We start from the raw sequence: 12,956 nt of genomic DNA, 5'->3' as shown, positions 1-12,956 counted from the left end.
GGTTGTCATGAATGGACACACTATAGTGCACATATGACTATGACTTTGTATATGCTCCCTTGTTAGTCTTTGACTTTGACAGTTGCTGCTCAAATTGGCGGCAAAAAAGGTAGCAGGTAAGCAGCGCAGAGCAAACACAAGAGTCAAGAAAGAAAGAAAAAGAGTTGCTCGAGGGCCATTAAAGGAGAGACCCCATGAATGGGTTCGGGGCGGGAGCGTGGCAAATGAGCTGACCATTAGCCGCCGGGGCATTCTGTAAACTCGGTAATTGAGTGGCGCTTAAAGATTGGGCCACCTCTTTTTCACCGTCCATTGTGGGGCGTTACACGTGCGTGCCAGTTAAGCATTTTCCGACAACGAAAATGAAGAAAAAAAATGAAACCTAAATAACCGCTAGTTAACTTGGCTTTGTCATAACTAACAGTTTGCTTTGCATTTTTTGTTCGCAGATTTTTTTGTTCAAATTTTACAAGTCACGCACTGATTTGGCAATTTGCATGCAGCGGCCACTAGATGGCGCCAGCACGTGCTCACAGCCGGGGGAATCCCCTTTTATATGTAGCCCCCGCTGCCTTTCCTCTGCAATCAATATTTGAATAGATTTTCCTGTTCGTCTTTTTTTACGTTGTCGAATTTTGCTAAATTTTTAATTTAAACTTTTGCTGTAAATTTCTTTTCAATGAGCTCGCTTATTATTGTCACCGCCCACCCGGCGTATGCGCAATATGCATAGAATTCAAATGGAAATGCTTTGAGCGGGTTGCACGGGATTCTCCCCTTCGATTGGCATTTTAGCCAAATTAAATATCTCCCAAATGTGTGTCACTGCCTGGCATCCCCTCTAATGGCACAACTTCCCATGTTCAAGTATTAATTTATTGCCAATCTAAATGCGAGGATAAAATGCACAGGAAGTGGGTCTGAGGAGAATCTCATTCTGCTCCTTTGGTTTTCTTGTTTGCATTGTAAGTTGAGCGGACTCTCTGTTGGGTTTTTGTGCAAAAAAACAGGGGCGTAGTGGGGTTATTCAAAATAAATGAAAATAGTTAGTGACATTTTACCATGTTCCTATATAAGGTTTTATAATAAAATTATATTGTTAACCTTTGGTAAGTAAATATTTTATACAAAAATCATTTAGAAAACATTTCCTGACTCATAAATCCTACAACTATCTCTTTTCTATATTCATTTTATATGACATTTTGATGCTCAAATGAGAACCCATCCCTGTCAATCGGTATCGATAACAGACGCTTGAACCTCAATGGTTACTTTCATTCATGTATTCATCCCACCCACTTCTGGGTCAGTTGCCTCTTCCTCCTGCCTTCCCCTTCCACAGAAAACCCAACTTTTTCATGCTCCATTGTGTTAGAAATATTCATAAAGTGCTCCGCCATTTTTCGTTGCAACCGCCGAAACTAAAGCCTTGATTTCTTGCATTCTGCTACACACATGTGCACTGAAAAAAAATTCACATGGGTTTACACCTTTTTCCCCGCTTACATAGATACCAGTTTTGATATTCCTGAATAGCTTAAATTGTTTCTAAGCTAACAAAACAAAAACTATTTCCAAGACTTCATTGTCTTTATCAAGAGAAAACTTATAAAGGCATTAAGAATATTATTTATTTTATATACCATATCTTATTAGGCTCAAGTATGTTTTTTAAGTGTATTATATTTAGGAAATTAGGAAAATGGTATAAGTTTTTACTTTACACTTTTTGCTTTATATATATTTTAAAACAAAGAAGTATTTTGTATTGTGATACTACCCAAATTAAGGATACTAATTAGCTTAATATCCAAGAAATTAGTTTGGTAAAACTTGTCTAAACTGAAATTCTATCTAAATTTTCTAAAATAGACATGCCATTTTTTTCATGAAACTATGTGTGTTACCAATACCTAGCCAATATGGCTGGAAAATCCCCCTTCGCTATGCTTACTCCCCCTAAATTCAGGGCACTCCCCTGCCCATTTAATCGCAAGCCATGCTTCTAATGCCGCGTTGGCATAAATTTAAAGCAGCAGCTGCGGTTTTTCCACTGCTTTTCCTATGCTTTTCCTCTCCTTTTTTTGCAGAACTGGGATTTGTTCTCTTTTAGCGGGAGAGAGAAAAGTGGAGAAGAAGCCACGGTTACAGAAACTAACCCAGGTACGGCTTTAAAGCCCAAAAAGCATTTTATACTGCTAATTGATTTTTCAAACACTCACCCCGCTGCGGTAGTTGGCACCCCCTTGGCATCCCCTCGATGTTGCGGCTGCCACTGCGCTTTTGTTTGGCATTCAATTAACGGGAATTTGCATTTTATCTATAGATCCACTTTGCCACAATATATATAGTAGTTGTTGCTGCCACCGGAGTGTACGCGAAACGCCGTGAAAACAAAAATCCCCAAGTGCTAAATCAACAAAGCAAAAGAACACCCAACGCGAAATAAAAACTAGCATTCTAATTCCTCCTCATAGAGTTTTGTCTTTAATTACAGAACTTGGCATTGATCTCCGGAATCAATCGGTTAGGCGTTAAAATAAGAAAAATTCCATTAACATTACCAGAGTGTTTGTCCAATGTGGAAGTAAACACATAAACCTAGATTCTTCACTCATCATCAACGGCTACAGGGGGTTGGAGTAAGTTGTATGTGATGAGCAAAGCTTAGATCCGAGGGAAACTTGTGTAACATCCCTCGTTGAGTCTTGCCTCACCTTGCCAATAAACTGTAAACTTAACCTCGAGGTCATTTAAATGCTGATTAGCCTGCAACTACTACTGTGGCGAACTTACATTACAATGCTTAATGGCCTCATGCCAGCTTAGTTTTATTACTAAACTATTGACCAGCCTGAGATAGTTTATAGTAATTAAACTAAGCTGACATTATTATTTATTTTATTCTTACTATGAGGGGTTATTTTTATAGCTTAGACAAATGTTAACCAATCTTAATAAATTCTTCTTGAAAGTACGAAATATTACCTATGCTTTTAAAAATAAGATGGCATAAGATTTCCACAAAAAAAAACAAGAATTTTAGTTCCTTGATAATAGAACTTCAGTCTATATAGGTTAAAAGTACTCCAAATACTTCTCTTTCCTTTGTATAAAAAGCCTTTCCTGAAAAAAAAAGATAAGTACTTGCCCTCAAGCTTTATACCCATAATTAGCCATATTATATGATATTGTTCCTATGGCAGCTATATATATATCCATAGTCCACCGATTCGCTATGCTCCGACTTATAAACTAGTAAAATTATATAGAAGAATATCTCCATAGTTTCATTCAAATAGCTTCCTCTTAAATTTGTTCCAGAACAAATGTCACACATCTGTGCATATGATTCCTAACTAGTTCTAACATCCCCGGAATGAAGCGCCTTCTGCCGCCCAGGTCTCAGAAATGTGTTGTGTTACAAAAGTTGCAAGTCATTGTTAATTAGTGTTCAAAGTTAGTAACTGATTATATATACTTACTGGTTATAGATACTTACTGTTCAGAGTTACTTACTGGTCATAGTTAATTACTGATCATACTTAATGATCGTTCCTATGGCAGCCATATATATCTATATATATAGTCCACCGATTTGCCATGCTCCGACTTATATTTTAGTAAAATTATATACAAGAATAACTCTATAGTTTCATTTAAATAGCTTAAAATTGTTCCAAAACAAATGTCGCACATCTTTGCATATGATTCCCAACTGGTTTTAACATCCCAGGAACGAAGTGTTTTCTGCCGGCCAGGTCTCAGAAATGTGTTGTGGTTCAAAAGTTGCAAGTCATTGTTTATAAGTGTTCAAAGTTAGTTACTAATCATACATACTTACTGCTTAAAGATACTTATTGATCATAGTTACTTAATGTTTATTGATACTTACTCATCATAGTTACATGTCCCACATCTGTGCATATGATTCCTAACTGGTTCTAACATCCTCGGAACGAAGTGACTTCTGCCGGCGAGGTCTCAGAAATGTGTTGTGTTACAAAAGTTGCAAGTCATTGTTTATTAGTGTTCAAAGTTAGTAACTGATTATATATACTTACTGGTCATAGATACTTGCTGTTCAGAGTTACTTACTGGTCATAGATACTTACAGCTCATAGTTAATTACTGATCATAGTTACTTGCTTCTCATAGTTACTTACAGCTGATAGTTAATTACTGATCATAGTAACTTAATGTTCATAGTTAATTAGTGATCATAGTTATTTACGGATCATAGAAAGATTGAAAGATACTTACTGATCCTCTACATTTAAAACCGTTTCTCTGGCAGTCATATTATATAGTAGTCCGATTTTCATAAAACTAAAAATGAAATTCTATAATTAAAGATAGCTTTGAATCAAATTAAATAAAAAAAAAATGTTAAAAACTGTAAAAGTTATAATGATAAGAAGATGATAAGTACTTGCGGTTAAGCAATATACTCGTTATTAGCAATATTAAAAGATAATAGTATTACCAAAGTCACGTAGCTTTGATAAAGCTTGATAACCGCTGAAAATGATACGGAAACCCCAGACAGAGTAGCGCCCAATCGTTTACACAGATACGTATGTAATATCCAGATGGATCTGGCCTAGACTGTTAATGATATCGCCCCGCCGTCTCACTACATAACGTATGTGGCTTAATAACAATTATTATCCAGCCAGCTGGTTCATAAAACTTGACGAGCATACATAAATAATACATAAGACGCGACCAGCGGCAATTGCAGGTCCACCTTTGAGTTGAAGTTGAAGTTTAAGCTGGAGTTTAGGTCTCAAGGTCGCATTGCACACTTGATTTTACAGCGAAGCTGCATTTCTTGGCCTGATGTGTATGTGTATGTGTATTGACCATAAATATCAATGGAGGAGTGGCAACCGGCAACAACCGGTTCGATCTTCGATCTTGTGCATCTTCTGGTGCAGCTTCTTCTCTTTTATCTTCTGGTTTTTATTTTTTTCGTCCCGGCTCGGTGGTAACAACAAATTGCTGCAAAAAAACAATGCCCGGCGTGACATTGAATTGTAAATGCAGGCGATAAAAACATTCAACGTTGAACGTATAAAATATACGCAGAGCGAAGAAACCGAAGAAACAGCGGAGTAAATAAAATGTAAGCCGACATCCGATGCATGTGAATTTTTTGTTATGCTTCGCGAAAACCACAGAGATGGCAGAGATGGGAGCGTGAGGGGAGTTTTGTTTTAAAGAAATATCGGAAAAATTATAAGGTTTTCTGCAAAATTGAAAACTATATTATTATTGAAAATATATATTAGGAAACGTAACGTAATCATTTTCAACTCAAGCCCCTCTTGGAGCACTTGCTGTTCTTTTTATTCCAAATGCTTGTTTTCTTAGCGTTTGGTTCTATATTTCCTACATTGATTTATGATTTCCATTTCTATTAAAAACCTATACTTCTAATCACAATAAACTACAATCTACAAAGCTATAGCTGAATTTAGACTAAATTTTTTGACACCCCCATAAAAGTCATAATAGAATAAATTACCTAAAGAAAGGTATGCTTAGGGGCCTGGCATTTCTCTGTCGATAGTCGGTCCATGTACTAAACCCATCGTCAAGGTCCTGGACATGCAAACAATGTTTACATTTGCAGTTCCATGCTGTTGTTTGTCCTTTATCCATTGTGTATACACCATCGCCCTTAAGCACCCAGCCTCCCCTATTGACCAACCCATGACCCTTTGGTCAGCTGCTGTTGCTGCTGCTTCTTCGCCATTCTCGGCTTGTAAAAGACATTGACATTTTTTTCTGCTCAGTTGGCTTTTCTGTTCCACACTCCACACTCCATACTTTGGTGTCGTTTTTTAATGCTTTTATACATATTTTTTCCCGCTGTTGTTGCTGCTGCTGCTGGTGGCGGGTCTGGCCATCGCATTACGTCACTTTCACTGTAGTTTGCGGCTTAAGGCAGCATTTGTTTGCCATCGCTGTTATTGTGGCCATTGTTTGCACTTGTTTTTTTTTTTTTTTTTTGGTACAAACAAGCAAATTGCAATAAAAATGCTCAAATTTATGGTCCACTGGCATACATATATTCCGTTTGGTATGATTTATCCGAGACTTTTGTTCGCCTCGCTTTCCGGCGGCACAATTTATGTCCGTTTACATGGTAAACTTTTGCAGTCTCTGCCAGTCATATCTTTATATATTTTTGTTGTTATCTGTTGGGTCATTTTTTTGGTTCAAGTTCATCAGTTGGCCACTGACGACCGATGAATTTGCAACTGGGCCCGGGTTCCGACTTTATTGTCTTCATAAATGCGTCGTTAGAGGCGTACGTAGTATTATGTCTGTATCTCTCGTAGCGATTTGAGGCGTGTAAATACTAATCGTAAACCTGATTTACTCGTGGCAAATGTCAGCGAATATATGTTTAATGCTTGGCACTTGTTTTCGTTAAGCATACGCCATGTGTGCACACATTGAACACCCACATTACGCATACGACCTGTGAGCTCATGGAGTATGCTCACATTGTTAGGGCATTGATCGATAAGAATCAAGAGTCATTAGCCCAGTTAACGTGGCCTGACTAATCAGATGCGTAATAAGGCCAATTTCCAAGTTGCCAAATGTCAGCAAATGGCGAGCAGTTAGCTAAATTGAACCAAGCACTGAACAATGTGGCTAACTCCGATTTTGTTAATATATCTATCGGGTGTTTACGGCGTGAGTTTGTTTCAATAATCCCAAGACCCATTTCCTATATATAAACCAACTTTATAATCTAGCTAAAACTACAAATCGAGGAGTTCTACTCCAAGTCCTTTGTGCCCGAGAACATCCATCTTGCCTATAGCATTATTCGCTTTGAGGAAATTAACTTTAATCTGACTGTGGAAGTTCCTTTTCCCGGGAAACTGCTTTTGCACATTTTCGTGCGGAAACTCTCGGATCAATTTGGTGGTTCCGACCAGGTCGAACTTGTCCGCTTGAGAAATATGGATGTGTGCAAGCTCCTTGATTCGCTACGCAATATGACCGTGCAGGAGATTCCGGGTGAAAGCCTTCTGCCCTCCACCTTTGTAATTTCGTGTCCTTTTGTGCCCGGGTTTTACTATGTGAAGGATAGCACCGTCGATGTCAGCCTGATTCCCTTCCGAATCCCCGATGGCCGGTATATGGTACTCCTCGAGCTGATTCAGGTGTACGAGGAAGTCATGAAACTGGTTACCACCAGAATCAAGTTTGCCATGAGGAGACCACCAGGCTATAAGGAACCATCCTCTGATTTTGATAATAGCGATGAAGTAACAGCAAATCGTGAAGAAGAAAAAAAGGAGACTAAAGATGAACCAGAAGGGGAGAAGAAGGAACATAACAATGAAGACGAGGAGAAGGAAGATAAGGAACCTAGCTCAGAGGTTATTTATCAGAGTGATGATAACTATGAGACTACTACTGATTATGAAGAATAATAACAACTATTATTTTAAAATATTATGATTAATTTAATTGTAAACGTTTCCGAATTAAAATTCATGCATTTTTGGCTTAGTTATGAGTTTTTTAAACCTAGATTTCTCGAAAAACGATTCAAAGAATGCGAATATTTTAAGCTAAGTTATAATCGATTTCCGATTTGATCCTAAAATTTAATTAAAAACTGCAATGGTATATAAACGTTGACAAACCGAAGTAAGTTGCCTTTCTTCTTTAAGTACGAATTCGTTTGTTAATTTTTAACAATTTCAATGATGTACCAAAACCCTAATCAAACACACACCCTTTCAGTTCCCACACTTTTCGCATATTTATGTCAACCCCAAACTAATTTCACAATTACTGTGATTTCATGCCGCCTTTCCTTAGTCAGGTTCGGTGTGCAAAACTCAATTTATGGCCACCTACTACAGATTCACCAAGATTGAGACATCTCACACTTGGCCAGAGGCACGCCCTAACAAGTTTGTAATTGAGAGGCTCAGGGGCATGGGAAGCATATAAAAACTTGAAACATATCTGCTCACCAAAGATCGACTCAAAGGTATTCCATTCAGTCTTATCTCTTGCATTGTTACAACTCTAAAGTCTGCTTTGATTTATCCATAAACAACCTATTAGTTTTCGAGTACAATCTATGGAATTTTTTAACTCGCTGTGACATTGTGATGACTGGCATTCTCGAAAGTCCGAAGATTTACATATGTAGAGCGGAGCGAATGTTTCCGGTTTTCTGAAACCCACGGATCAGCTGCAAGATCCAAGTCCACTGCGGCTACTTCCACGATGACTGGGCAAAAAAACGCCTGGCCTCCGTGCCAGTCTCAGTTGGGTTTTTGTGCTGGAGCCCAGCCCAAAATGGTTCCATCATTTAGCTTCAATTTTATTGACACAGTGGTCGACTCTTTAGGCTTGACGGCTATTAAAAGTGCCAAATATTTATGGATCTCGATATATACACCCTCATTCTTGAGTGATAATTTATTTAATTGGCCCGACCATAGTGATCGATCAGTGTGAATGTTTAGTGGTGCGTTTGAGGACGTTCTTGAACTGTAGTTATTGGGAATTAGTAAGTAAACTTCCTCCTATGACGACTATCTTCCTCCTAATTGTGGACAAACATCGCTCTGGTGACCGCATTTGCGGTGACCTTCACTCGAGCCTTGTTTTCATTTACCGAGTGCGATTATTATTTAATCAGTGATCAACTTCTTCAGTGGCTTAACCCGGGCAAACAGAAGATGCCACCAAAAGCAAAGTAAACAGGGCGACTTGGTTTCGGTGTTTTAGTTTTCGGTCTACCTGATTTGCACGGCCAGAGACACACCCTCCAGCTGCCCCTCGACTCCGCTTTTGGCCAGTTTCGGTTTTCAGTTTTCAGTTTTTGAGTTGATATTTCCTTCTGTTCACCGTTTTATTTATATATGCGCCGGTCTTTTGTTTATGTATCGCTCATTTGTCTGCTTCTCCATTGCAGATTGCAGTTTACATATGGCATTATCATCGATGACCACCTTAAGTCCGGCTATAAAAAGCCCCGATCACAGGTGGAGCGATGTGCAGTCGATTTTTGGATTAATCAGTGTGACATCTACCACAAGAAGTAATCATGAAATACCTAGCTCTGGTGAGTCTTTAAATATCATCAAGGATTACTTCGCTTGAACAGGATTAACTGAAAAATTATAGGAGATTCTTATTTTGAAGTAGGGAAAATATAGTTTTCAACTGTGGATACACAATGATAGAAATCTCAAGCAAAAATATCTTTCATTAAAAACTACGGAATTAATTAGGACTTGCAAATTTTAATAACATTTTTCTTACTTTATTTTTACAGACCCTGTTCGTGTGCCTGTTGGCCATCGTCCTGGTATCTGCAGTGCCCGTGGATGAGTCCCTGATTGGGGATAATATCTACCAGCCAGCCTTCGATGAGGTCCAGCGTCCCCAGGATCCGCAGGCGATCTTTAAGCTGAAGAAGCTGCTCAAGCTAAAGAAGCTCCTGGGTTAGGAGGCACAGCTCCACCCTTCGCCGGCGCCCATCTGCCCGCTAAGCTCAGCTCAGATTCTAGTCCAACCAATTGGGAACTTGCCTCTTCCACATCATTCAATAATTCAGCAGTTTTGACAAAAAGAAAAAACCTAGAAAATACCATAATCACACACAGCACGTTCATACATCCATACAGACGAGTGAAGACCACGTAATCGTAAAATAAATGTAATTTTCATACAACAAAAAGGCTCGTGCGAGACGACTTTCTTATGTCATCGGTCCGGGGGATCTCCCTCTATATCCAAAAAGGAGCTAATGACAGCGGGTCGAGTTTTTGTTTATTTAGATCTCGACGGGAAACTTGTTTGTGATCGTCGTGTCCACGGAGAGAGTGTGAAAAGCGAGTGGAGTCCTCCTTACTGGTGAGTATTGGCCAATACGCTATCCTATATAAATGAAAAGTCTGCCATGTGCTAATTGTGTGCCATAAAGGGGATATCTAAATGAATAGCTACGCTTTTCATCAATGATTCCATCCATTGATTGATTTAACTGATTCTCGATAAGGTGTATAAACCGAATATAAAACTTTATTGATTTAAAATACCATGTAAAGTGACATATAATAAAAATGCTGAAATTAGTTTTGGATTTCTTTAGAATAAAATTCCTATCAACTCTTTGTTGGTTATACATCAAAGGTTTTGTTTAAACAATGATGGTTTAACCATTATCAAGATATGCAAGTCAGGCAAGCCTAAGTGGTTTACAATCTTTAGAGTTTCCTTAGGAAATACTAATTGATGGGTATTGTAAGCCTTAGAGTTCAGGAGATATTTTACCCCTGGTAACTATATAAAAGAGTTTAAACTCTTCCAATAATGTCTAGTTTGTCAAAAACAAAAGACTTAGGAAGCAAACTATTTTAGTTTACTGCTCAGGGAATCTATATTTTAATTATACTTTCATTAAAATTAGATCTAAACATTTTTAATGTAAAGACAATATTCTTTATCTATGTCAAGCCATATTAATCTCATTACTTAACTACCTATTTAATATGTTAGTTTTAGTTACGGTTTCTTCTTCTCGCGCTGCCAAACAAAAGACTCAGGAAACGAACTTGAAAAAGTAAATTTCTGTTACCAAATACATATTTATTTTTATTTGATTTTTTTTGTTCTTCTTCCTCTTCTTCTTAAAGACCTAAACACATAGTTAAACTAAAAATCCATTAATGGGCGATGTGGGTGTGCATTTAGCCCAAGAACAGGAGCTTCTTCAGCAACTTGAGCTTGAGCAGGAAAGACTGATCGTCGGACGGGTTGACGGACTCGCTGCCAGGACCTTCAAGGCCCTCGGGAACGGCCTCCTCTCGGGGAGCAGCACTGGTGACCATGAAGCACACAGCCAGGCAGAGGAACACACTCTGTAAGGGAACAAAAAGGGATCACGAATGAGTTAAGGTCGCTAAGTAGTCCTTTGGCTTGTAGAGACGCACCAGAAGCAAGAATTTCATGTTGACTGGGCTTCGGTTGGCTTCGATTTGATCGATGATCTCGCACTGCGCGTTGACAGACTTGCTAGCACTGAACACCAGACCCCGCCGACCCGTCTATTTATATGCCAGTCCACTGGCCTGCGATGCTCGGCCGGCAGACCGCTCGTCTTTCACAGAAATTAAAACAAAAACAACAAGAAAAGAAAAACGCCGGCACAAGTTTCGGTGATTCAGAGCGGTGCGAGGAGCGGGCAATCAATCTGTTTGGGGCTATTAAATGTGATTTTAGCCCGCCACGCATGTGGAGCAATAGCGATAGCAAAAGCCAGACAAAGTGTTGCGCCTGCGTCCATTTTTTTGGCGCTTCTGCTACCTTTTTGTGGTTTCATTTGTCCGGTACTTTGAGCATAATGTTTGGTCAATTTGTTGACATGCGGTTTTCCCGGTTCCTTCGCCTCTTTTTGCTAATCGGCGTTTCCTCGGTTCTGAGTTCTATTTGAGTAGGCCATTATGTGCGAGCGGATTCTCTGCTAAATATTAATTAGCGGCTTGACATTGGCCTTAACGCCGAGATCAGCTAATAACAATTGAATTCACACCTGTGCATGGGTGTCGAAAATAACTATTTAAGTGGGGGAGTATTTTATTGGGGATTTTGGGAATAATATATTTATTTTATTAGGAAATTTGAGCAAGAGGTTTGGGTTGTTTGTATTTTAGCAAGTAATTGATTTTTTATTTGTTATTTTTAATATGTTCAATGTATTGAACGAATGGATTTAAAAATAATGATTCTTTACAACTAGAAAATTAGCTGACTTAGGGAAGCAGAACCTTTTAAGCCTTTCGTGTTTACGTTAGCAATAGGATAATGAAATTATTTAATAGCCTTTTTGTAATATTAAAATTAAAAAGTAAGGAAGCTAACTTCGGTAAGCCGAAGTATATATACTCTTGCAGTTACGAGTGACCATAAGTAAGCCAAAAATGCATTAATTTCAATTCGGAAACTGTGTCTTTGTTAGTTTTTATTAGGTTAACAAATCTGAACTTAACATTTTAAAAACTTCAATTTTTATCAATTTATGAAATTTTTAAAAAGGGTTACATCGTCAAAATTTTAAAATTGAAAAATATTTTAATCTCTTTAAATTTTAAATTGAGAATGCAGATTTATTAACCGAATTTAAACTAACATAGGACAGCTTTCTGAATTAAAATTAATTTTTTTTGCCTTTGCTGCAAGTTTTTTAAACTTTATTTTTTTTTTAATCGCATGTAAAAATATTACAAAATATATGTTTAAAAAATGCGATTTTTTAAGCTTAGGCATAATTTATTTCCGATTTTGTCCTTAATTTTACTTGCAAACTGCAAGGTTACATAAACATTGACTTCCCGAAGTACGTTTCCTTCCTTGTTTTATTTTTTATTTAATGTATATAGTGTGAAAATTAAGCTTTTTTTGCGATGCAAACTTCTAATTAAATTTTTAAAAGTTAGTTACTCAAGTCCTCCACCATTCAAAATATTTCTATGGGCTTGCTCTTATAGCAGTGTAAAATTTTTGCTGAGCGCTGCCAGACTGATAAAGGAAAATCACCACTTTCCTTCCCTCTTCGCGTCATTCTTATTTTCCAGCTGTGGAATCAATTAGACTGGGTGGAAGAAAGCATTAATTCCTGCAAAGATATTAAAAATACTTCGTAAATATTAACGATAAGCCAGCGTTGCCACTTTTTCAACAAAAATATCGTTATAAAAATATTTTGTTGTATTCAAAATATAACGATATATTGATATTTCTACATGTTTTGTCATCTCTAGTTGCTTATAACCAAATTAGACAATATAACTTAGCAATAAAAGAAAAGCAATAACGAGTCCAAATTCGAAGCCAACCCATATACACAAACACACACACCCGCCCAAAAAGATATACACGTCAACCAGGAGCGCCCC

At 37.8% G+C, this 12,956-nt stretch overlaps 3 protein-coding genes across 3 annotated transcripts; 2 read left to right on the top strand and 1 right to left on the bottom strand.

The window, feature by feature from the left end:
• The first annotated feature begins 6,669 nt into the window (after positions 1–6,669).
• LOC110189048 (uncharacterized) lies at positions 6,670–7,466 on the top strand. The gene is made up of 2 exons (XM_020959015.2): positions 6,670–6,717; positions 6,780–7,466. The coding sequence occupies exons 1-2, from the start codon at positions 6,670–6,672 to the stop codon at positions 7,464–7,466; spliced, it is 735 nt and encodes a 244-aa protein (XP_020814674.2).
• A 1,505-nt stretch (positions 7,467–8,971) lies between these two features.
• LOC110189061 (uncharacterized) lies at positions 8,972–9,739 on the top strand. Its single transcript, XM_020959030.2, has 2 exons — positions 8,972–9,121; positions 9,335–9,739. The coding sequence occupies exons 1-2, from the start codon at positions 9,104–9,106 to the stop codon at positions 9,506–9,508; spliced, it is 192 nt and encodes a 63-aa protein (XP_020814689.1). The 5' UTR covers positions 8,972–9,103; the 3' UTR covers positions 9,509–9,739.
• Positions 9,740–10,629: 890 nt separating this feature from the next.
• On the bottom strand, positions 10,630–12,955 carry LOC110189085 (uncharacterized). Its single transcript, XM_020959057.2, has 2 exons — positions 10,995–12,955; positions 10,630–10,922 (listed from the first exon to the last, which is right to left on the bottom strand). The coding sequence occupies exons 1-2, from the start codon at positions 11,010–11,012 to the stop codon at positions 10,752–10,754; spliced, it is 189 nt and encodes a 62-aa protein (XP_020814716.1). The 5' UTR covers positions 11,013–12,955; the 3' UTR covers positions 10,630–10,751.
• Position 12,956: the final 1 nt, after the last annotated feature.

Source organism: Drosophila serrata, unplaced genomic scaffold (genome assembly GCF_035046125.1).
Source record: "Drosophila serrata isolate PLE 108 unplaced genomic scaffold, ASM3504612v1 contig_272, whole genome shotgun sequence".
NCBI lineage: Eukaryota > Metazoa > Arthropoda > Insecta > Diptera > Drosophilidae > Drosophila > Drosophila serrata.
The sequence above is the reverse complement of the archived record's forward strand: the minus strand, read 5'-3'. Positions and strand labels throughout refer to the sequence as shown.

What these genes read in the sequence shown, in the direction of transcription:
- LOC110189048 (XM_020959015.2), top strand. Translation starts at nt 6,670, where the DNA reads ATGTGGCTAACTCCGATTTTGTTAATATATCTATCGGGTGTTTACGGC. An exon ending in ATCTATCGGGTGTTTACGGC is followed by an intron (nt 6,718 to 6,779) that starts GTGAGTTTGTTT and finishes TTTATAATCTAG; the next exon opens with CTAAAACTACAAATCGAGGA.